This window comes from Pholis gunnellus (genome assembly GCF_910591455.1).
Source record: "Pholis gunnellus genome assembly, chromosome: 1".
Classification (NCBI taxonomy): Eukaryota; Metazoa; Chordata; class Actinopteri; order Perciformes; family Pholidae; genus Pholis; species Pholis gunnellus.
Genome location: NC_136528.1, coordinates 13,746,850 through 13,771,668, shown reverse-complemented (window position 1 = coordinate 13,771,668; position 24,819 = coordinate 13,746,850). Strand labels below are relative to the sequence as shown.

The 24,819-nt window shown below is 43.2% G+C and overlaps 2 protein-coding genes across 3 annotated transcripts in view; one reads left to right on the top strand and one right to left on the bottom strand.

Moving 5' to 3' along the window:
- cd276 (CD276 molecule) overlaps nucleotides 1-19,871 on the bottom strand; it is a 62,504-nt gene extending 42,633 nt beyond the window's left edge. The window contains exons 1-4 of the mRNA XM_079164213.1: nucleotides 19,671-19,871; nucleotides 14,085-14,180; nucleotides 3,328-3,678; nucleotides 888-1,184 (exon numbers count right to left, since the gene is read on the bottom strand). Coding sequence (XP_079020339.1) covers nucleotides 888-1,184; nucleotides 3,328-3,678; nucleotides 14,085-14,130 — 694 coding nt within the window. The 5' untranslated portion in view covers nucleotides 14,131-14,180; nucleotides 19,671-19,871. The remainder of the gene's footprint in view (nucleotides 1-887; nucleotides 1,185-3,327; nucleotides 3,679-14,084; nucleotides 14,181-19,670) is intronic.
- Nucleotides 19,872-20,562: 691 nt separating this feature from the next.
- LOC306698806 (ubiquitin-like protein 7) lies at nucleotides 20,563-24,681 on the top strand. Of its 2 annotated transcripts, none has more exons than XM_079163284.1 (11): nucleotides 20,563-20,624; nucleotides 21,093-21,273; nucleotides 21,375-21,494; nucleotides 21,595-21,680; nucleotides 22,952-23,036; nucleotides 23,121-23,178; nucleotides 23,300-23,433; nucleotides 23,554-23,603; nucleotides 23,702-23,878; nucleotides 24,044-24,157; nucleotides 24,349-24,681. In XM_079163284.1, the coding sequence occupies exons 1-11, from the start codon at nucleotides 20,604-20,606 to the stop codon at nucleotides 24,487-24,489; spliced, it is 1,167 nt and encodes a 388-aa protein (XP_079019410.1). In that variant the 5' UTR covers nucleotides 20,563-20,603; the 3' UTR covers nucleotides 24,490-24,681. The 2 variants fall into 2 exon arrangements, with proteins under 2 accessions (XP_079019410.1, XP_079019411.1); XM_079163285.1 differs by having other exon boundaries at nucleotides 20,599-20,624; nucleotides 21,097-21,273.
- Nucleotides 24,682-24,819: the final 138 nt, after the last annotated feature.

Sequence of the window (24,819 nt, the reverse complement as noted above, 5' to 3'; positions counted from 1 at the left end):
ATCCTGTTTCCAGACAGCACAGTCATTTCCCAGCCCAGTGGAGCAGCACTCCCTGACCTCTGCCTCGACCTCCGCCTCAACAGCCCGAGTTCCAGCACCAGCTCCAGCACAGAGAGCAGGCACAGGCCACCTCGACTTATTTATGAGCCATTTCACACAGTGCTGCTCCCATTAGAGACCCAGCCTTGGCCCACCTTACACGGCACTCTCCTTGCACTTAACACATACAGTACACCAGCAGGACCAGGGGGGCATGGGCCGGTAGGTGGTGATGGTGGGCGGGTCGAGGAGACCATTAGACCTATCTCATAGATACTGTCACATACCCAGCTAAAGATTACATCAAGCAATCAGAGAATGACAAACACATCAATCTACTTCCTAGTTGGCAAACATTTCCTGCGGACAGCTGCTACGACACCAATCACTCCATCGAGCACAATCTTTTGTCTACTTTTTATTACTGTATTGCCTTTTGAAATATGTAATGACCCTATTCAGGGAAGTGATCACCCACTGATCTAAATTACTGATGCAAAAGAACCGAGGGGTTTCGCTTATTGAACCGTAATTGGACATTTAATTATTTCTCATTCATTTCGTTGGAGCTGAACTGTTACTCTCAGCAGGAAACAGAAAGACAAAGAAAAAAGGCTCAACAGCATAAAACTTGATTGATGGGATTGATTCAAAAAAGCATAGCAGACCATAATAAGAAACTCCGCTCATGCATCACTGAAAACAAGATTAGCCTGAGCTGGTAACATTCTAAAACTACAGGAAGCCAGTAAATATTAGCTTGTTTACTCTGCACACGAATGAAGGTGACAACGTTGATTGGAAGACCTGGGAGCTATTTATAGAGAGCGATGAAGACCGACACCCACCTGTGATTGTGACAAAGGCGTAGCCCTCATCGCCCAGCAGTGGATTGATCAGTCCGCAGCTGTAGGTGCTATTGGGCTCGAGCACAACTGTCAGCACGCTGGTCATAGTGAACAGCCCTTCCTCATTGGCCACCAATGAAGTGGTGATATTGTCTGTCAGGTTGCGCCCGCCCCCATCTTGCCATATCACGCTAGCTTCAGGATAACCACCGTAGGCCACACAGGTCAGGGCCACCTCATCACCTGGTCGCAGGTTGGCTTCAGGCTGCAGAGTCACCACGGGCTTGGAGTATGGGGCTGAAACAAGGCAAGGGTACACAGGAGGAGGAGGGGAGGGGGGAGAAAAAGAGGTATGGGGTGGGTGAGGATGGAGAGGGGATAAGGGAACAGCAGACACATACTGAATTTAGTTAAAGTCTCTGCAGTGAGAGTCACCCTGGGAACTGTTTGACATGATTCCCATTAAATTCTTAATTATATTTAGGGAGCTTAGCATAACACAGTGCTTAAGATCCCACAGACACAGACAGCATCTGTGGCACATCGTGATGCTGCATCCTTACACTCTTAATGCTGCTCTCTAGAGAGAGACCCAAACCACTGAGCCCCTCCCAGAAAGGGAATACGGTGCAAGGCAGGAGGTGGAGGTGGACAGGCCTCGGATGCAACTGGCAGGCTCAGAAATTTGGGGCGACTCAGTGGATAACATGGAAAAGAGCGTAGAGGGGTGGAGGTGAGGGGTGAATTGTCCGCCTCGGCTGAAATCACGCTTCTCCAATCCCTTGAGCTAAAACACGAGTATAGAGGTGGTGGAGAAATAGGCTGCTGTATTCCCAGAGCCAATCATTGCACAGCAAACAATGGGGTGGAGCTGAGGGTGAGATTAAAGAAGTTTGCCTGAGCTGCTTTTTTGAAAAGTGGACTCTCAACACAAAGACAGATTTAGCGTGATACACACTAACTTCCCCAGCTGTCCATTTGACTGACAGGCAGATATCCAGCGAGGGATCCTTTCATTTTCTTCCAGCACAGCATGAAGGAAGTCTACAATGTTAACTGTAAATGTTGGCTAAAAATAGAACATCTATAAATTCAATTGCATAAAATGGAACCAATTTGTCACTGTTGGAGACATTGTTTTCTCTCTCCCAAGCCAGGAGGGGGAAAAAAATGTTATTCATTAACACTGCCTAATGCACATCCATCCTTGGAGGATACAGGAACAATCTCACAACAGATATAGAAATGGGAGAGGGAAGGAAAGGCACACAATATCATTATAAATAAATAAAAGGCTCTCAGCTGTGAACGGCGAGAGATGTAGTCACACGGCGGAGAAGATGTTAGTGATGGCTGATTGACCCTAACAACAGCTAATAATCAAAGTCAGCAGATATTGACCATGACAGACCACAAACAGTGCTTATTGACCAAAAACACTGCTCAACAGCCCTGAGGAAACTATTTATTGCCTACTCACGGAGAAGAGAGGAAATTATCATGAATCACCATCTCCATAGGTAATTGCATATTACATTTTACTACATACTATTAGTGTATATGTCTGTATAAGTGCTGAGGTTAAATCAATTGCAATACAATCAATTCAAGTGTAAAGTGAAACTATAACACAAACATTAGGCAATTAAACAGCATAATATATATGTTCAGGGGAGCGTTATAAATATCCTGGATTTTAAAACAATAAACCTGTGTGTGTGAGTATTATGTTTTTATATGAATCTGGAGTTAACCAATGCTTGTAGATAAAGTATAGACAGCCTGCAGTACAATCTGGGGGTGTGGGGATTAAAAGATATGGGGCCGCTAACAGGCAGAAAAAGCCTAACAAAATATGCTAATACGTTGCATCATGGGAGATGTAGACGTTTTTCGGACTGTAACCCGTACACCCGTGCCACGGCCCTGACTAAAAGGTCAAGATTTAAGGGCTTGAATGTTTTAATCTGTCTCTTGTGAATACCCCAACTTGAAATTGCTTGAATGTTCCTTTAAATAGAAAGGAATTAATAAAAACAATCATCAATTCATCTCTCAATTATTTTTCTATGAAACATCATGAATTTTGGCGGAAGTGTAAATAATGAGCGAAAGGTTGCCTGTTTTAGTGTTTTGTGACTTGTTTGCTTGTGAAAGAGGATTTAAGTGAATATCAATTATAAATGTTGATTAAAGTCAGTTTTGGTGTGTTAGTATATTTAACAGCAACAATACAAGTAAACAATGTTACAAAAGGAAAAGCAATGCAACAGACGTAATGACCTTTGTATAAACTGTCTAGCTGAAGGTAATTTGCAGTCTGTCCCTGGTTGTTTTTTGTGAATGTGTATATCCACTTTCTATATGCCACTGGTCCCAAGTGACCATGTGCGTGTTGATCTTGTTCTACACATGTCATGGACGTCACGGCTGGACTCACCGGCCACCTGCAGCAGCAAAGCAGCGCTGTCGTAGTCCTCCACCCTGACGAAGCAGGTATAGCTGCCTTCATCAGCCACCACCACCCTGCTGAGCAGGAGCGAAGCGTTGCCGAGGCCCAGCTGAGCGGGGAATAGGCTGGTACGGTTGGCGAATCTCTCGGCCTGGTCCGTCAGCTGGTCGCGTCCCCCCCAGTACCCGTGCACACTGCGTTTGGTGTCCGTCAGCTGCCAGAAGACGCTCAGATCAGACAAGTTGAAGGAGTTGGCGTGGCTGAAGGAACAGTTGAGTGTGGCATCCCAGCCGTGCAGCGCCACCACTGGCTGCTCCGGGACTAGCACTTCCATCACAGCTATAAGAGAGGAGATGGGACATATGAGTAATGTTCTTTAAAAGATTAACATCCTTGAATTGAATGACAGAATTATGGGGTTTTTTTTACTTAGAGAGGGCCCGTGTTTTGCTGCATGTTAAAAAAAAATGTCAGGTAAACTGTTACAGCAAAATATATTGAATACACTCAACTCTAGGTAGACAATAAACAGTGTTAGTAAATACCACTTTGCCCAGGTCTAGTATATAAACATACAGTATTCACTGAATCACAGCATTAATTCAGTGTGCTGTGTTCAAACATACTCAAATTTGAATACCTTAAAAAAAATAAAATCAATGCAGTATTTTGAAATATATGCTGTGCCTGCTTCAGAAACATCCACTCTGTTTGTGCAGCATGTTAGCACGGAGCAGCTGAGAAAGGATGAAGGCGATGGGGGAAGAAGAGGAGGGATCTGGCGGTAAGCATTAGGACTTTGTTTGCATTCCTATAGGCTTTGCCTCCTAGCGATGGCTCAGTGTGCCGAAACTCAGCGATGAAAGCACCAACATCTGTGTAGCTTCAGTGAAATTGTTCGTTAAAGGTTATAAAAAAAAAAAACATATGTTGGGGGTGGGGTATAACTTCAGTAAAACTCTTGAGTGTGTTTGTGCCTTTGTGGGAATGAAAAGTGACTCTGCCTTTCTCCAAACGCTTCTTCTACACAAAGGCTGCAGATTTTGTTCTGTGCATCTGTGTGTGTGTGTGTGCACTTGTGTGTATTGTTTGTCTAGACTAGGCCAAGAGAGCAAAGAGTACACTGCATAATCATTCTGAATTAGTAGCCATCTCAGGCGGGTCCAGAGTACATCCATAGTATTCTCAAGAGTCAGCATTCTCCATTGATCCCTGCCTGCTCTTATACAACTCTGAAACACTCATCAGTATCACAAGGGAGAAAAAAAGCCAGCCCGGCCCCTGGAGCAATACACTTTATGCTCAGCCTCTCTAATTGTTATAATCACAGTGGCATTTTAGCCTCCTCACCCATTTTAAAAGCTCCGTCAGTCACACAGCCAGCATCAATGTCGAATTGCTGTAGAGGAGATTTGAGTGACTACTTCCCCTATCAACAACAAACAAGTCTTTCATCTGAGAGCGTTCATATATGGCCGGGTATTGCCAAGTCAAGGCAGACCTATTTTCAATCACATTCAAGCCATTCCCAGCTAGGTAGCCCCTCCACATCGCACCACCAACAAACCTGCTCGTCTGTAGGAACAGTGCCACCTATTGGCCAACTTCAAGTGCAGAAAGTGTCACAGAAAAATGCACAGATTGCTGTACAAATACCACAGAGATGCCATATCTAAAACAGCGTGCCCGGCCCAAACTGATCCGTCTTTTCAGAGTGAAAAGAGTATTTTAGATCAAAATCATTTAATTATCGAGGGATACAAACATTTAAGTGATGGCCACTTTTTGTGTCCTCCTCAAGAATTGCTTCACCCAAAAACAGAAGAAGGATACATCGGGGAAACAATCATGGGGTATTACTTTTTGAGGAAAATTATGCCCTACAATTTTAGTAGAGGTTTACTTTTTTCCTTTACTGCGATTACAAAAGCTCTCTTGGTGCTGCGGGGGTTTTCTATCGCCCGTATTGTGCCCACATTCACTCCAGCACGGCAGACAATCCAGAAGAGTTATCAGGGCAAAGCATGAGAGCAGCGGGCGGTATTGTGCCGCCATCAAAAGGGATAACGGAGCAAATTTCTGGAGTGTGTATTTATGCTGTCTTTGGAGGTGGTCCAACCTTCGCGGTAATGAATAGGTTGCTGGTGGTTTTTTTTTTGTAGGAGTGGAGGGTCAGTGACAGCCCTCTATTTGACGTGCATGTTGAAGGAGGAGGAGAGAGAGCAATTAAATCACTCCCCGAGCAGCCTGGGATGACTCACACCACTGAGTTCATACAGGAAGGGGGGGTGGGGGGGAGGAAGGAAGGAGGGAAACTGAGAGAAAGAGAGGCGAGCGTCGACCTCACACTTAAAGATAATATCTGGAAACAAGCCAAGGGAGAGGCTGTGGTAGAGCCTTGCACACTAATCCCTCAACACAGACCAAAGCCATGTCAGAGAGGAGAGAGAGATAGAAACTCCCCCTTTCTAATTCCACATCTCCTCACTCACTGCTTCTTTAACCAGTGACCTGCCGCTTGCTCCAAGGCCCTGGGAGGACGCAGCTCTACACGGGGACCTCGTGTAGAGACGCCGACCTGCACTTGGAGAGAGAATTCAAGGGGAGCATTTTGCAATGCATCGAGGGGATTGGGCAGGAGAGGAGGGCAAGCTAGGCCGCCTGACGTCATGGAAAGCGCGCATATGGTGTCCTATTCGTCAGAGGTGAAATACCACAAGCCAAAGTGAATCACTGCGCACACTTGGCTGTTTTTTGATCTGCTGCCGTTTACACCAAACAGCATGCTCGGTATACTAGCCGCATGTTTGATCGTCTCTCCTCGGGTCTGCTCTCGAACATGAAAAGAAATGCATTCTCCAAAGAGACAAGTGTAAGTAGCAGAGGTTAAAGATTACAACACAAGCGGTCTTTGGTGAAGGGGGCCGGGCCAGCACCTTGTAGCCTGGCGCGCGGTGTCTTCTCAGGGGTAAGTGGGGATCTCACCTCTCCCTTCTCCCTTTTTTCGATAAAGAGATGCTCAGAAGCCATAGAGGGCAGGCTGGGAGACGTCACTCTGTGGGGATTTACACGCTGCACTTTGTGTTTATGGGCCTCAGCTCTGTTTGAGTGCCTGCGAGACAGAGACGGGCACTTTCACAGCCGACATGAAATAAACTCATTACAGCCTTCGCGAGCGCTGGCAACGGGCCCCGCTTAGCAGCGAGGCGGAGGGCTGGCTAGAAAAAGGCTGCATGTGATCTTCACACTGCTCTCTATTCTACTTTCAAGACTACACACCACCTTGTCACCATCAAACCTCCTTCCATCTTGCTTTCCCCCAGGTTCTGCAAGGCATGGGTGCTGCTGGATTTGCCTCCACGATCTTATTTGTATAATGAACTGATGCTAGCTGGGTCAAGTGGGGTGAGCGTGGAGGCTGAGTGTGAGACAGAGACAGCGTAGGATGCAAGCAGACAGCAAATAGGAGGATCACAGCTTTCAGAGGGGAGGGTGCGTGCAGGGTGACTCACGAGGCTGTTGGTAAATAAAATCCCATCATCCTAGCAGATACATAGGTATCCAATAGGATGATGTGATTTTGTATGTATGTGCACAAAATCAGATAACTGGACTGAGATTATTAGCCCTCACCAGTCAATCTAGGTAGTTATTTGACTGATTTGATGCGCACACTTTAAATAAAACAAACCTGTGTTGGTTTTACAGTTGCACAAACTTCCATCTAAACTGAACAGATGATATCTAGAGCTCAGGTGCAGCTCAGATTCTCTGTATTTCACTAAAATGACAACATATGTGAACTGAATAGCTACTGTATGATCACTATGAAGTAAGGTAAGTGGTAAGGTCGGTGCCTCCTTAACAAGCACACTTTTCATGGCGGACATTTTTACAGCAAGAGAGCTGTAGTGATAACGAATCAATAACGGCTACATGCCATTATAATATATTAGTTCGGGGGCACTGGTATTGTAGCAAGGCCTACTGGGACACTGTGACATTAATATCGGTGAGTCTGTCTTTTCATTGATGTTTTATTTATGGTAAAAATTGTACATCATATAACTTGGAATTATTAATGTTTTCAGTGAATGACAGGCTAGAAAGACTTTCAATGAAAGGAGTAGGGATACATTCGTTTTACATGTATTCTGCTGTATTTGTATATTTTCACGAAATAGTTGTGTACATTATCATAGATGCCTGGATTATTATTCTGTTATTTGGGGTTTTCAGCAGCTTCATACTTTGTAAAACTCAGACTCATTGTGCTGATACCATGCACATTGTGAAAGTTTAAAAGGTACTAAACAAAGACAAAAATGAATGCGTAGAAATGTGCTACAATTTAACCAAAGGAACGTAGACTCATCAAAGAAGCAAGGATCCAGGCAAGACTTGAATCTACAGACCACAAAGTAACTAACCAGACTGCAGCCACAATGCGCAATATTGTAAATAAGACAGCAAGTGTGCACTGATTACTGGGAAGTAACTCATTTCCGTCTTGTCACTCACTCACAAATGTGCACCGTAAGCAGGCAAATGCGTGGCACAGCAGAATGTGCAGAGAGCTGCATCCTTTTACCATTTCATAATTTGTACACCGACCCTTTCTAACTTCTAATCCTGCAGCCGCAAATGTGTGGCAACAAATGGCAGACGGAGGAATGTGTGCTAGCACACCCTGTTTTACACACAAGTACACACACCTCGGGATGATATTTGAGAAGTGGTGTCAAATGATCACATATTTTCTCTCACATTTCCTCACAGCGTATAAACACACTAATAATTCCAACGGACACAGAGATTGACAACAATATAAGTATGAAAAAATAAATGTTATGCACTATTTAAAAGGTCATTTGTTGCTTTTTTTTTCCCCATTGTGGAAACTGGTTACATTTAGAATCCGTTAACCAACGTGAAAATAAACTTTCTGTGGCCACATTTCAAGCCTACAATACTCAAATTAAAGCAATTCAATAGAAAGGACTTGAGAAAAGTCTTTCTCAGAGGCTGAAACTATTCCTTTTGATCATCCTTAATTTATATCCCAGCTCAGCTAGAGCCACAACATGCTCCAGTGGTAGGGAGTTGTATCAAACTGTTGATCATTGCAACACTCTATCAGCTTATCCCTTCTGGGGAAAAGAAAAAAAATACATTTCAAAATACCAATCGTGCTCGTGCCAGAAATGATCAGTTCAGTACGAGTGCGAGTCCGATTTTTATGGTTATTTCAGTTCTGCTTTTTTTATTGATTCAACAACCTGAGAGGAACGCCTTTGCACTTTGTGCAGAAGCAGTAACAAGAATTAATTAAACATGTATTTCAATGGATTGCTTTAGTCTTCCAGGAAAAAAGGAAACAAGGTACAAGTACAAGCATTAGTTAGCATTGGCTTTAATCAGCGGTATCAGCGGTATCAGTATCCATAAACTCTAAACAATATCCAGTCGTACGCACACACCTTGCCACACATAATTTCATGCAGAAACAGACTCCCACAGGCTAGAGAATGCATTGCTATTCCACACCTGTATGACTCCTGACAGCTGCACAGCAACACACTGTCGGAGGAATTGGACACGAGGTACTCTGACACTACAATGGAGATGCTGTTACAAAGCTGCTCTGGAGCAGAGAGGTTCCCATCAGCATGACCAGCAACAGCCAAATAAACAAATACACACGTGTATGCGGCACTACTACACAGGTACACAAGTCGACACACACACACACACACACACACACACGCCAACAATAGGAAAGCAGATATATTCAAGTTAGTCATTTCTAGAGCTATCTGCAAGGATTATTTTCACAATTCACTGACTTCAGATGCGATTCACACATTGATGCCCAGCACACATGAAGACATACATTTTAACATGCAATTTAATACCAAATCCATGGCCTTCCAGCTCAATGAGCAATACAACTTCACTCCCAACTTGACTCAGTCCGATACCAACTACAGCCACACAAAGCCTCTCCACATAGAGGTAAAAATGGCGACTCCATAACAGACGGTGAACAGTTATATTCACCCAATCATTTGGGTTTGTTAAATACAATAAGTGCACATGTTTAAAGGGTCTCGCTCAAACCCTGTGGAAACCAATGACATGGAAGGAAGAACAACTAGGATTTCACACATAGAGTAAAATTGAGCCCGAGCACTGGAGGGGGCAATATTGACACAGCAAAGTAAACAGGTGCAATACTAACAGACCGCAATGACAGTCGGGTTCAGTCGGACAAGAAGACAAGCAGCAGGGGATATGCTTTTACAACACTGCCCCCCTCTGTTGATGAATGTAACTGCAGCCCAACACATTTTCACTCTGGACATTTTTGCACCACCTGAACATCAAAGGGTTTTGCTCAAAGGATCCGTGAGCCCTTTCATACCGATTATTCTTATGATATAACCAATCCCTGTAAAAGTCTTAGGGGAAAGCTAGCTTTTGATTCCATGCTGTCAGGAGCAGATGTACATGTCCATAATACTCCCATTCGGAAAAAATGTGAATCTGGAAAAAACATTAACGGAGTGGATGGGAGTGTGTGCACAGTACGCGTGATCTGGTCCGACATTAGCGATCTGAAAAAGAGCCTGTGTCTTGTATTTTTTTTTTAAATGGCACCTCAGTGGAAGAGGCACAATATGGATGAGATTAAGTGAGACTTGAAGCCTTCTGCGGAGTAAAGGGGTCACTTTCAACATTAAGCTCTGAACATAATCTCTTCCTCCCCCCATTTTTGCTCCAGGAACTCATCATGGAGTGTGAGTGCCCTCACTCAGAGAGAAATACAGGTGATGGCAGATAGCAATGTCATAAATCAAGATGGGTCTCACTTTTGTGCTATTCTCTCCCTTTTTTTTCGCTCTCTTCGTCGCTCCCTATCTCTGCTCCCTCTGTCGTGCCTCCTTCATAGATGTATGCCATCTCATTTCCCGTCAATAACCTGGTAATGGCCTCCGGCAGTCAGATAATATGGCCGGCTGAAGAACAGTGGAAAGATAAGGACAAGTGTCTGCCTTTACGAACCTGAGAGACAGACAGAGAGCCTTTGATGAGCGGGAGGCCGGTGATGGAAAGGGGATGAGCGGTGTGGGGCAAAATGAAGGGTCATAATGTCTTACTTGAGTGCAGCTAGTTTCTCTTAATGGCACACATCCACTATGGTCATCATTACAGAGGAGCCAGAAAGAGTTGATGAGAAAGACAAAGAGGAATCTTTTTTTTTTTTTTTTCCTGATCCCTCTTGATGAGGCAGGTGTTACCATCTGCTGTCTTATGAAATTATTTTTCTAGTGCTTTCACAGGTTCACATCCTTTGCTGATTCATGGCTTCATGCACCAGGAGCGATGTGAGGTTAGGCACGGGTCAGTTCGTCGCAAGCTGCGCATCGTCTCGATGACAGAGCCCCCCCCCCACCCGTGCCTGACCCCCCGTGCCTGACATCACCGCCGACCACACCACCGAGGCAACACCCTGGAGGTGGGTGTCTCCCTGTGTCAGCTGCCGTTGTGTTGCTTCCTCAGCGAGTCAGTGGCCGTGATGCCTTCCAAGCACAGATCAGCATCCGTTCAACCCGTTCATCACAGCCCACTAGGCACACAACAGACCCACATATGGCTCCAGGCCCCCTCTTCCCCTCCAGAACTGCAATCTCGGCATATTAACCGTATCAATGTTTTAACGATCCCACGAGGCGGAATTTTTAGGACTTGTTGAAATAATCATGAGGTGCTTGTTGGGTAAATGCACTCAGTTTCAATGAGCAGACTGTGAGAAAGGCAGAGCTGGGAACCGGTGAGACAGAGGCAAGCCAACGGAGACTGGTCATTATGTATTCATTGCGGCGAAACCAATCTTTGTTGAGCCTGTCCTCGATTGTTTTTAAAAGGATACTTCACTGGACGCAATCAAATTAGCCAGAACATCACAGATATGGGGTAATAACCCTAAATTGAATTTCTGCACACGCTAAAGTGTCCCCTCTCTGCAGAATCAATTGCTGTGAAGAGAAAAGGAGGACAGGAAGAGGGCATTCATAGTTAGCAGACCTTTAAAAAGTACACCAGAGATGCAGGCATGAGCGGGCTATTTTCACGCTCCGGAGCCCTGCCATAATGTGTGCCTGCTGACTACTATGCTAGATGCAATCTATCCAATTATGCTAATTAATTTGAATTACCTTACAGCTCCCATCACTGGGAGGGAAATTGGGTCAGCTTTCCATTTCTGCAGTTGCATGAATATAATTCTCCTCCATTGTTTGGGCGCTAAGAGCCGCACACGGCGAGCTCTGGCAGCCTAGCAGCTGCGCTAACTGAACAGAGACTGACAACAACAAGCAATTAGCTAGACAGCCTCCTGTTAGCTCTGCCACTGGCTGACACTGCTGTGTGCTGTGCTGGAGTGAGCCAAGGATGCTACTGTACTCGGCTACTGTTCAGTCATTACTGTACATATGCAATGACATTTCACACATTTTGCTGACATTTGTAACCACTTTGGGTTATAATGAGAGTGGAGAAAATAAACCTCAGCCATTATAAGCAACCGGCGGTGTCAAGGGTCAAAGCCAGACTGGGCCGGAGGAGACGCACACTTTTTCTTGCTTTCGGCATCCTCAATAGTGCATTTCAGCACAAACACAACAACCCCCTTACAGACAAGCCTGCCTGCCGCAGTGACACAACAGCTGTGCAGCGCTGTATGAGCAACATCAGGGAGAGGTTTCACAGAGAATGATCCATCATCTGACTACTGAGTCAGGATACAGCTGGGAGCTACAGAGGCAACGTTGCTGCGTCGGGGATGACAGTGTTGTCGTGCGCTGTCCTTGTGTTTGTCTTCCACAAATACTGTTGTCATGATAGGAAGTGTGTTGCCAGAGACCACAAAGTGTAACCGGGTCTACTGATATGGGCACTTGCAGGAGTTATCGAGCAATGACACGGCTGAACACAGGGAAGATTACAGCCAGTAATCCCAGGGAGGGACCTGGAGATCTGGGAGACCCTGAATCATATCGACACAGACACGCACACAAATACACACACACAGCTGCTCATATAATGACACAAGTCTGTAGGGTTTCTGTTTGGGTGGCAGCAAGACGTGGCTGTTTCAAAGGCAACCAAGTTGACCTTTAATTAGTTACCAGGATAATTACTGTTGTCATAAACAGGTAAAGTAATAAGACTGCATTAATTTCGTTTATCAAGTTTATCAAGTCTGTGCCACTGCACTCCAAATATTAATTAACTCTGAAAAGAAGTCAGATTGTTGTTGTCTGTATTGCTCCGAAATGAACCTGAAACTCTGGCACAGATGAAGTTACAAATATTACACTAAGTCCTATAAGCTCCAATGAGCAAGTTGTGTTTTTTGTGTCACCATACAATGTCACATGTGCAGACCATAGCATGAAACTATAGACTCCAGCTAATTCACTTAGTGCTCCAGTTAGCAGAGAGAAACTGAATCATTGTGTGAGCTACAATAGCCCATTACCCGCGAGTTAAAGAGCTCCATCAGTGCCCGACACCTCCTCCTCCTCTTCCCTCCCGGTGAGAGGAGCGAGTTTGCGGACGCCACACAGCCAGTAATGAGCAGGCCGCGGGCCCATTTGTGCTGGGAGAGAATAGGTCCCTAATGAACCACCGGAGACACTTATGTCCACTGAGTCAAGATTGAAATGTGCCACTGATGGCTGATAGGAGGTCTTGTCAGCTCAACCAGAGAGCAGAAAAGGCGAAAAATAGCTTCTTTTGAAATGATGGTGTTTTGGACAGTAAAAGTTCTTTGTGAACTTTGTGGGTAGTGTGTAGTTTCTAGTATACAGAGTCCAGTTTGGGCACGTAGAGAAAACAACTTTTAGAGCTAACGTCCTCCTTCTTCTTTCGGCAACTCATTAATATAAAGGAATAGCATTTGCTATAATATTTTAGTTTACATGATGTGTCAGCCACACACCGATTGGGAAAAGGTTGGTGTTAAAATATATGCACTGTCGATCCCTCTTTTGACATTCCCAATTCCCCTTCTTTTATTCACCGTGTCTTGAGACGTTATCAGGCCTGCACAGGCTATTTGTCTCTCTTTTATGATGACTCAAGTTTTTCTTCGAGCACTATTTCTACTGAAGTAAAACTTTTGAGTGCGTGAGTTATGAATCCTCAGTTGCTACATCAACCACCACCCTGCTTCCCGGTGTTATAAATATAAGAGGATGACTTCCCCACCGTACTCCCTGAGTCACAGCAGAAAAACTGCACTTTTAGCACTTTTCATCGAGGGCCTCACCCTAGCCCCAAGCTCTATTCCTCACCTGTCTGGAAAAAGGGCAAAGCTATTCTGTTTTACAAGCTGAATTATCACAAAAATATATAAAACACACACACAGTTGTAACCCTGTAAAAACTCAGTCTCTTTTTTACTCCCTGAGGCAGGGCGTCTACATAAATAAGACTATGTTCATTGTCAACTTGTCTGGATGGTTTTAGAGTTTAAACAAGGAAGGTTTATAACTTTTAAAGTATTGGCACATTATTTTTGGGAGTAGCCTCATTTGAGCTGTTGTTTTACTCAGTGGAGCCTTTGAAGGGGGGGGAGACTAATAGGCCCTGCAGGGCATGTTGTTTAACAGGCACTGGCATTTCCCAGCGCGGTGACTCTGATCTAACGGCAGGGCAGAGGCAGCGGCGACACCCACCCATAGCTTGGATGGCCAGCATTGCGGGAAGCAGGAGGGACAGCATGCTCTTCCAGGGTGGATTGGAACCGCAGGTCAACTTCTTCAGACACAGCGCTGCAGGGGAAAAACACAGACGTCTGAGGAGGTGGAAGATTGTAATAACACGGAACACAACAGCACTACAATATGAGACTAGAAGTGGACAGAAGGCTGATTAACAAGTGAGACATAACAGAGTTTTCTGTCTTTGTTTCAGCGTGCTTTGTCTCTCAAGTGGGTGGAGTTTGAGATAAACATTTCTCATGAAGGCGAGTCTATTTGACAGAATAGATTTATTACTATTTCTTTTTTTTTTGATTAACAAATGTATCTGAATTGGATCATTTCGGTCTTTTCTCTGGCCCGCTCAAAGCTTTTTCTCTTTCAGCAGGAGTGGAGCTGTGATGACAAATGGGGACTTCCAAAGTTGACAGGAAACAGCTGAGCCAAGTCATCCTCTCTGCTTTCTAAAGGGAAAACACTACTTTAAGAGTGAGCAGAGGCAGACAAAACTATCCTCTCCCCGCCTACGTCCACTCTACCTCACATGAAATATTGATGAGGAGTCATTTTCAGAGAGATTGGTCGAGGTCACTATTTGTTTATGCTTCTAGAAAGATTCTACGGCCATTTGGGTCACTGGATATCTTCTCCAGGTAACTGTATTGTGTTATAATGTGCGGAACATATATTAAAGCAGAAAAGATTGTGAGCAACAATCTACCATCTAGTGTGACGACATTGATTAGCACAAGAGCACGAGGTTCTGCTTCCTTCCTGTTTCTTTACACTCATTTCCTTGTGGTCAGTTATTCATGTCTTCCTGTCCGACTTTATTCTCATTTCATCTATAAACACCCTGGAAGCAGGTGTCTGTGCCCTGAGAGTGTGTGGAAGCTGGATGGCAAATGTGTTGGTTTATCGAAAAATTAGACAATCTTGGGGAAAAGTAGCGTGGACTATGTGTTGCTTTCAGCCCATTGATCTCAGCGTCCAGCATCACGGGGTCAGATTGGGTGCGTACGTGGATACCGGGTGCTGTACTCTCAGCAGCAGTGTCTTTTTTGAAACTACCACTTGGAGTCACCAAATTACAAACCCTATACAAAATAGGGAAAGTTATGTAAAGCTCAACATACAATATCTTTAAGGCTGGCATTCAAGATGAACGGCACACAGCTACTCATATTGGTTGGTATAAGACGGCCTAGTGGTTGGTCAGCGTTACTTTGAGGAGTGACTTGTGAACCACACATGCTGTCAGAACGGAAGCCAAGCAAGGTGTCCCATAAATATGAAAATATGATCTACTCTTTATAAAGAAATGAAAAGTAGCAGCCATCTAGAGAATTCAGCATTTCTATTTTGATGTGTAAAAATGTTTTACATCTAAAGACGTGTTATTAGAAGTTTAGTCATTTAGTTTGGCATTATAATGTTCCATTTTTATCCATTTAAACTTTGTGATCACACAATGCTGCCACTTACATATTACACACACACAAACATATATATATATATATATATATACTGTATTATTGAGGAGCTAAATGTCTCACAAATCTACAACTAAAAGTTCAGGTAACTTTGTTTTTATACATTTTGGACAAATAGAAATACGTTAGAAATTGTGGAAGGCTGCTTTCGGATCAGATGGGGTGTTTTATATGAATGATCATATTCGATGTCAGCTGTAGCTCCACCTCCGGCTGAACTAAAACCTTTTCCATTTATGGCTTCAGCAGAGAGGATGTGGGCAACAGTGCAGCTTCATCACTAAGTTTCCATAAAAGAACACTCACCATTCTCTCTCTCTCTCTCTCTCTCTCTGGACTCTCAGAAGGCACTAGCTTGCCGGAGACCATCTCAACAGAGACGCTTGTAACACTATCTGAATCTCCCAAGATATTTACCCTCAGAGGCAGAGAATATGGGTCGTTCACTGCACAGGCATTCAAAGATGTGCATACATATTCAGTGAAGAAAAGGCCAGAAGGGGCAAGATTACTGTAAATATATCTGTTCAGTGTCCTATGAACTGAAATGTGCCAACACACCAAACCACAGTCTGACTGTGCCTGTGTTGTCCAGACACCAGGAAGCCATCAAAGAGTATTTCACTGAATGACTCAAGTGCTTTACCGACCCCGTGCCAGCAAGTAAACGCTGTATTCTTCCTTTCATTTTACGATTCAACTTTAACGACTCACTTCAATGTCAGAGATCAAAAGAAGCTGACCGCACTTGCAAGCCGCAACCTTAAAAATATAATGGCACGGTAAAATGTAAGTTTATGATCACTGAAAGTTTTTAAAAAGCTATGTTATCCATCACTGTATCACACCAACATATCAAAACTACTGCTGGTTCTTTTTTCAGATTTCAATGCTGTTCAGTAAATGAACTAATAACGGTGCTCCTTAAGTTGAAGACCATTAAAATGGAAATATAAAGACTGTTTAACAGTCTGAACGTCTTGAATATCCTTTAGTGATCGGTCGGCAGCTTTTGGGCCATAATCACCAGTGTATTTCATTTTGACACTGCGCTAAGGATTATTAAGCTTCTTCCTGAGGTCAAAGGAAAGAGAAATGACTGTGAAGTATCACAGAACATTAGGATTTACTATTTCGCCATAGTCGTTGCACCATTGCAGTATACTTTCGAGAAATCTGACAGTTTGTCTTTTTACTGACGCTACTGTTCTTGAGTCCACTTCTTCTCTTCGACGAAAAGGCCGTTCTTAAACACCATTAATATAATGAATCGGACTGACCTTCTGCTCAAATGTCGCATTGGCATATGGCTGGCACCATTGCCAAGCTTCTCAAACCATTGGGAACCATTCAACCCTCGGCTATAGGGACGTTCCCAGCCTGGAAGACACCGGTTCCATAAAAGGACCGCATCACGGGATGAGAGTGAGCCTTTCAAATCCATATGGCAGCGGTGGGGAGAATTTAGCAAGCCCTCGGGTGACTAAATTCACTGCATGGAGGGAAATGTTCCCCCATAGCAGTCAAGTCAATTAGTCAAATTATACATTTAGCTTGTCAAATGAAAGAAAGAAGAGCTCCATAAACTTCCAAGAAAGCTTTATGGGTCAGATGTTGTCTGAAAGTTTTAATTGACAACTTTCTTTTTAACGACTGACACTCAAATTTACCATTCACACTAGGCCATGCATCATATCATACAGCAATCCAATAATAAACGAGAAGAACGTAGTATATTAGACTGTCTACTTTTATCTCACTGATAAGCAACTGGGCCTACGTGTCTTCTGAACACCAGTGTATAGGATCAGTATACAGTGTGACGGATACTCCAACAGCCTACTTTTGTAAAGCCGCAGGAGCCAATTTAGAGTAACCTTTATCTTATGGCAGCTTGACATATATGTGTAATAATATAGAGATTAAATAATACTATGAACTGTCAAACTGCAATGCAATCACATCCCTGGCACAAAAAAAAAGAGCATTATGTACACCACAGTGTCAAATAACATCATTATCTCTCCACTATATCCGGAATCATTTCCTACACCGGTCCGAACGGTAAATACAACTGCCTCACACATTCCACAGGAAGCTTTACCTGCCAGCAGACCACAGCTGCACTATCATGTGATAAGGGCAGCATGAGGCCAGCCAACAGCCTCACTGCATCTCCTATTATAATGGTTCCCAACCTTTTCTGTTTGTGATAGGTCAGGAATAAATAAGCACCGTTCAGTGTAGCAGGAATATCTGTTGTATATGTCAGCTAAACTTCTCTATTGTGTTAATTAGAGAGAGAGAAGAGAGAGAGAGAGAGAGAGAGAGAGAGAGAGAAAGACAAATAGAGAGAGAGAGAGAAATAGAGAGAAAGGTGAGGCTGAGACAGAGATGCACTTCCTCCTAAAATGCGAAACATTCAATAAAATTAGGAACATTTACTTAAAAAATGTTGTGACATCTCAAAATTAAAAATACTCCTAAGGAGAAGGAGATAAGGCAAATCTTCCTGCCCAATACGTATTAACATGCCACAACCTGAGGGACAGTGAGTGACAGTGTATTAATGTTATTGTGTATTAATGTTATTGTATGTTAAATTGTGTTTATGCTTTGGCAATACCGTTTCTAAATGTTCATGCCAATAAAGCAAATTGAATTGAATTGAGAGAGAGAGAGAGAGAGAGAGAGAGAGAGAGAGAGAGAGAGAGAGAGAGAGAGAGAGAGAAGAAAGCATACTTGTATATGTTTTTACTTATACAAGTTCATACATTTAGTTGTAGGTTGTAAGTTACTGCACTGACTGAGTGAGGATTTATTAAAAAAAGAATAAAGAAAAAACAGACAAACATATGATGCATGACTGGGGATAAAGCCCTGTCACTTGTAACCTTTCAAATTCAAACTTAACTTTTGTATCTTTTTTTCAGAACTGTATCTAATAACACACATGTTGACTATCAAATGTAATGTTAAATCTCAGGCCACTTGGTATACTGAACGTTAGATGGTTCACATGAGTGTAATGTAATGTAATGAGTGGGCTAACATGACTGACAAATACATGAGCAAATACAGGGAAAGTAGTCACATGACATCAATGGTAATACGCATGGGAACACTTAGCACCTCTAAATTAGAGACTATTTTTGAAAAAAGACACAAATACATTAAGAAATAATTTAGGTAACAGGACTGTACTTTGAGACTGACATACTCAGTCATACTTACAATGTGATAAAAAAATGAAGAAAAAAAAAGGAGTGAGAGAACTTGCTATTGGTCTTCCCTTCAGAAGACACAAATGATGCTACTTCCTGTTGATCATGTGACTTGTGTGATGTCCCAAATTTTAAACCCCCCTGAGGACAATTAGTAAACCTAAGAACATGACTAAAATCTGTATTTTAACATATTATTATGATTATAAATATCTGATGGGATCATGTATTGTATGTCTAAATTGCAAATACAGAAAAAAGGATCTTTATAATCATTATATTTCATGGTAAATTGTACTGTTAGAGATTGGGGCTGAAATGCTATTTTTGCAGTGTTATAGGTTGTTTTGAGGTTTTACATGATCAGCAATCTGGAGAAGGAGCAGGACACTTTACTTGATAATATAGTGTTTTGTACAGATGCGTCTCCTGCATATTTATGCAAATAATGCCCAAATGTAAACGTAGAACTGTTGCTTGCATGTGACCATCTTGAGTTATGGAAGTCCCCATCACACAGATTAACTGCACTGCTGCAGTGTTTACTTTCTGTCAAACGGGGGCGCAGTCGACTTCATTCACAGATGTTATTATAGCGCCATCTGTGAAACGTTACCTACTGTGTAGCTTAGCGAAACTACAAACTAAATAGACATGACACAGAGCCAATGAATGGAGCCAACTATATGTGGACCCGTCACCCTACACTGAGTTCACGGAGGTTCCTCTGCCAGCTGTTGAACGTCTTTGACAATAACGGAAGTTCAAAGTTATCCATTTAATTAGATATGATAACCTTTCCGTTAGCTCGTGCTCTGCTCTCTAACACATTATTTACGGCTTACCATATTAGGAGGGCGAAACTTAGAAACCTTCAAGCATCCAGCGACTCTTTTCTTCTTCTGTTATTTTCCAGAGTAGTTCATTCCTCTCAAAACAAAGCGCTGTAGAACTGCTGCCGATGGGCTCGTACTTTGTCTTGACGGTGGATAAAGCTCTTGGATATGTATTGTTTTCAGAGTGTGTGGGTATGTTCCATTGCTTTTGCGATGAAACCCCTCCTTGCTGCTTTGTCCAGCAGTGATGTCATATCGAGGGTAGAAAACCGACTCCCGACCCCCGGGTTAACCATTTGTGAACACACCGATATCTACTTTGTTTGATTACCACGTACAGTAGACTCTACTGAATTGCAAATGCGAGTTTTTTAATCACACTGAGCTTTCTTTTGTACAGCTGAAACTATTTTTGTTGTATCTGTATACCTGATAAATTAGATATCGACTTATCATATGGTCCTTGAACGCATCACTGCAACTGCAGCCGATGCAGTTTATGAAGCACACATTTTTACCTGCCTACTTTTAGTTAGATTGACCTAAAATGTGACATGCTTACCATGAAATTACGTTTAACCAAGACGTGACAACTTAAGAAAATATTGAATATGCAGCAGGAAAAGAAATTGGGAACTTGGTGATATTTTACTCTTAAAACAAAAGAGGTAACGTAGACCACTACGGGCACAGCGAGTGTCTATAAAAGCCGGGGCAGTGATTTAAATTCGCTAAACAATGTTATATTTGTCTAGAGGAGTGTGTGTGCACAAGAGAGTGGGAGAAAGGGGAGCATTTAGGATTGCCAATTGTTACAAATACAATGAAGGACAGTGAGAAGTAAAAACTCCCTTGGTTTGGCTCATGGATATTTAAAGAAAACGGTTTGGACCAGTGGACGTAAACGTAACGTACACCACGTGACTACAACCAGGAAGGGATATGAGTGTCAACATTACGATGGTGAGTGAGTGTGCTGTTCTTTTACAAAGACAGCGGTTGTCGTGGTGTTGATGTTTGACATGTCTTTTGACAATATGAAGTTATTGTTCTTTAGCAGGCGAACTTTACGAATAGCTAACGTGTAATTTAGCGAATCGCCATGTTTGTTTTTTAGCTAAGCTAACCGGCTAACCGGGGTTGTCACTTTTCATTTCAAACCCCCCCAAAAAAGATAAATAAGGGGAGAATGCGTTTTCTCCTGAGTCCCTCCTCTAGAACAATCGTTTCGTTATTCATCTAACGTTCATTTTCTTTAGTATGAGGTACTGAATAAATATAGAAGTATCATTATTTTATCTGACATAACTTCAAATGAAAGCACAGTGAAATTCTATAATACAATTTAGCTTTTAGCTGACTCAGTCTTACTCCATCTTACTGATCAAATCTGTACACCATGTTAAGCTTGTGTTCTGTTTGTGGAAAAAGGTAGAGATGACTTCTTCAGAGTGGCACCTGTCCTTGAAGCTGGTGGATCATCCCAAATCCACCTTCCACTTCCCGGACATGATGCCAGGGGATGTTCCCCCTGGAGGATACAGGATCGCTACTTTAAAACAACTTGTTGCAGCACAGATCCCAGACTCCATCCCAGATCCTGAACTAATGGGTGCGTTGCAGCTGCAGGCGTTTGAATACAATAAATCAGCTGTTTATTAAATGTGTCAGTGTTTTAAAAAATGTTCTATCTCTGTTCATGTCTCGTATCAGAGCTGGTCCACTGTGGGAGGAAGCTTAAGGACGACTTGACTCTGGATTCCTGTGGGATTCAATCGGGATCCACCTTACACATCCTCAAAAAGATTTGGCCAGAGCCAGTGAGCAATTCAGGTATGTTTGTCATTTAAGCATTGGAATAAATTGTGTTTAAGCTGTACTGTTAATGCAACTAAAAAACTTGAATCTGAATGTGTGTGTGTTTCCTTTCTAGAGCCTGTAAACAGAGCAACTGCAGCCAGGGAGTTCAGGGTGTTTCATGCTGCTCTTCACTCTCTAAACTCTGCCTACAGAGACTCAGTGAGTAGAAAACAAAACACAAGGGCATGCATGCTGCCCATGACCCCCTCTTAAACAATGTGGTCCAAAAAGTTTAAATTATGTCCCATTTGCTCGGCTTAGGTGCTTCATTTTAGAACATTATTTTAAGGTAGGGGATATAATGTGTATTTATATCTATCTTTATTCTTTCGACAGCCTTTGGTTCAGACCGGACTGTACAATATCATCTGAAATGCACCCTGATTGACCTCTTGTGATCAGAGTTAACCTCTCTTTTAATAGAATTATATACGTAGGAAAACACGCACTGTTTATACACATTTGCACATTTGCAAGTGGCCATAAAGCGAGAGAAGAGGGTGGTTGTTTATATTGAGGTCATTCTTTCTTCAATCTAAATTTGTCCGAGTTATCTGACGTTGGCAATAAACTGTATCCAGTAGGGTCTGGTAGCTTTGTCATGCCTTTCACACAGTAAACAATTCATTAATCGGTAAATAGGTTGTCCTTCACTGCCAAATGTAGGAATGCATTGGTGTGTTTGCACTAAACACATTTTTGGACACACACACCTGGAGGCTATTTGTCTCGGGTGATTGGATTTTCCTCCACAGTCCGCTGGGTGCAGACACCTGTGGTCACAGCCGTTTACCTCTGATTGGATCACCCTCGATGCATTTCAGCGTGCGTGAGAACGGGACCCTGGTTCTCCTCAACAGGAACCGGTTTAGCTGTTAGACTGGCAGCTTTCCATGGCGCGAACCTACTAGGCACAAACAGATTTAGAATACCAAAATGTGTGACCGAGGGATAGTTCAGATGAGAATGTGCATAAACGAATACAGTATGAGCTACTCACTTGTATTGATCCTGATCCAATATTGATTGTCAGCACCAGATGGGATCAGTTGTGAAACCTTTTAAATCACAAAACAGGACTCCATCATTGTGTCTACCTGCTGAATGATAGAGAAATGGTTCTAAAAACAAACGCTTGGTATATCCCTAGCCAGGGATCTGTAGATAATACCGATACTATAGTCACTATACTATAGTGTATATCAGTATTGCCTCCACTGAGTCCCTCATCCCACCTTACGTCAAATCTGCAATGCACACAAATCATGTATAATGTTTAATAAGAATAATTAATAAGAATAATTGTTTAGTATATGAACATTTACTGGCGCTACTATTCCTGCAACTGTTCAACAGTAACTAGGTTTCTGTTACTTTTGATTCTGCTGCCACATTTACAAACGGGACTAACTGTCTTTCCTCACACGTAGGTATATAAAATGCTGACAAATAAAGAGTCTCTGGATCAGATCATCGTGGCTACACCAGGGCTCAGGTCAGACCCGATCGCTCTAGGTAAGACCTGCTAAGTTTGCTCTTATTGTGCCATGCAAATATGCAAATGGTAACATTTCCCCGAACGCCCTTTTCTGTGTTCAGGGGTGCTCCAAGACAAAGATCTCTTCGTGCAGTTCACAGACCCTAACATGCTGGATATGTGAGTGTGGCTTGTCTTTGTCATTGGATCTGATGTGACACATATTTTGGGAGTACAGCGCAGACACGCGAGTGGAAGGTAATACAAAATTCACAATCAAACTCTTCTGTCTGTTTTGCAGATTGATCAGTTCCCACCCAGCCCTCGTCAACGCCATCATCCTGGTCCTGCACTCTGTGGCAGGCAGCATACCCGCCCAGTCCAGCGCCAGCTCGTCTCGCAATGTCTCTGCCAGTTCCTACAGTGATATGCCAGGTGAGGAAGCACGATCGCGCAGTAGAAACAGCTAAATCTACGACGAGCAAGAGAGGAATCGGACAACTACTTTCACTCCAGTGTCTTGTTTTCACTCTAAACGTTCTTTTTATCTGGCAGGGGGCTTCATGTTTGAGGGCATGTCTGATGATGAGGACGATTTCCAGTCCGTGAGTCACTCTGCTCGATGCTCAACATCAGATATCATGTACATGAGGTCTGACGGCGCTCTAGGGGCTAATTCTGTGTGTCTAAATGTGTGTAACAGGGGAGCCCAGCAGGTCCCTCCAACAGAGCAGGAGGCTCAGCGGGAATCCGACCAGTGTCTCTGAGCCACAGCGGAGCGACAGGCCCTCGACCAATCACGCAAAGCGAGCTGGCGACGGCTTTGGCCCTCGCCAGCACTCCCGACAGCAGTGCGGTCACTCCTACAACTTCAAGCCAGGTGGGGTGTATTTATATTTGGGCGAAAAGACACTTTTCACCACTGAACCAATGTCGAATTTACTTATACAAATTTAGCACATTAAAGACATGTATATGTATTGAAAACAGGATCTCTAACACATACATTTATCTTTTTGTTTTTTCTTTTCTGTATTTGATACAGGCGGACCCCTCCAGCGGCGTGGCCCCTATGCCAGCAGGGACCCCAGTCAGTAACGATCTCTTCAGCCAGGCTCTACAGCAAGCTCTGCAAGCCTCCAACATGTCTGCTCTACAGGTGAGGCTGTCAACTCCCAGACTAAACCCCACATATTCAATTCATTGAGGAAATACACTTTGGTATACACTGCAGCGGTAGATGATTTATGAAGAGCTGAAATGAGGCGGGACGGAAGATGATTGGTGCTTTAGACTGATTGGTCTTTGGATAATATACTTATTCAGTGAATGTGTTTTTTGGTTTGCTAGGGCCGCTGGCAGTCCCAAATGCAGCAGCTGAGGGACATGGGGATCCAGGATGAGGATCTGATGCTGAGGGCGCTGCAGGCCACAGAAGGGGACATCCAGGCTGCACTGGAGCTCATATTTGCTGGAGGCCCAGGACTCTAAGTTCATACCCCCCACAGAGAGAGCAGGAAAGAGTTCAGCATCCTGCTGCCCAGACATTAGAAATGATGGCTTTAGACATACAGTATACAGATTTTACCCAATTTACATACAGTATCATATCTGAGCTCCACAAAGTTCATGACAGCTTTTTCTTGTTGAAAGGAAGTATAATAAATGTAATTATGCTTACCGCATCGCCTCCTGAGCCTGTCTTCCTGTTTGATAGGGATTGATTCTGAACTCTGTAGAAATCCAGGTGTGCAATTATAAGATTACTCTTTTCTTGTTTGTTTACTTTTTAATCGCACAAACGTATATTCAGATGTACCG

What these genes read in the sequence shown, in the direction of transcription:
- LOC306698806 (XM_079163284.1), top strand. Translation starts at nt 20,604, where the DNA reads ATGAGTGTCAACATTACGATG. An exon ending in GTCAGACCCGATCGCTCTAG is followed by an intron (nt 23,037 to 23,120) that starts GTAAGACCTGCT and finishes TTCTGTGTTCAG; the next exon opens with GGGTGCTCCAAGACAAAGAT. An exon ending in TTCCTACAGTGATATGCCAG is followed by an intron (nt 23,434 to 23,553) that starts GTGAGGAAGCAC and finishes TTTATCTGGCAG; the next exon opens with GGGGCTTCATGTTTGAGGGC.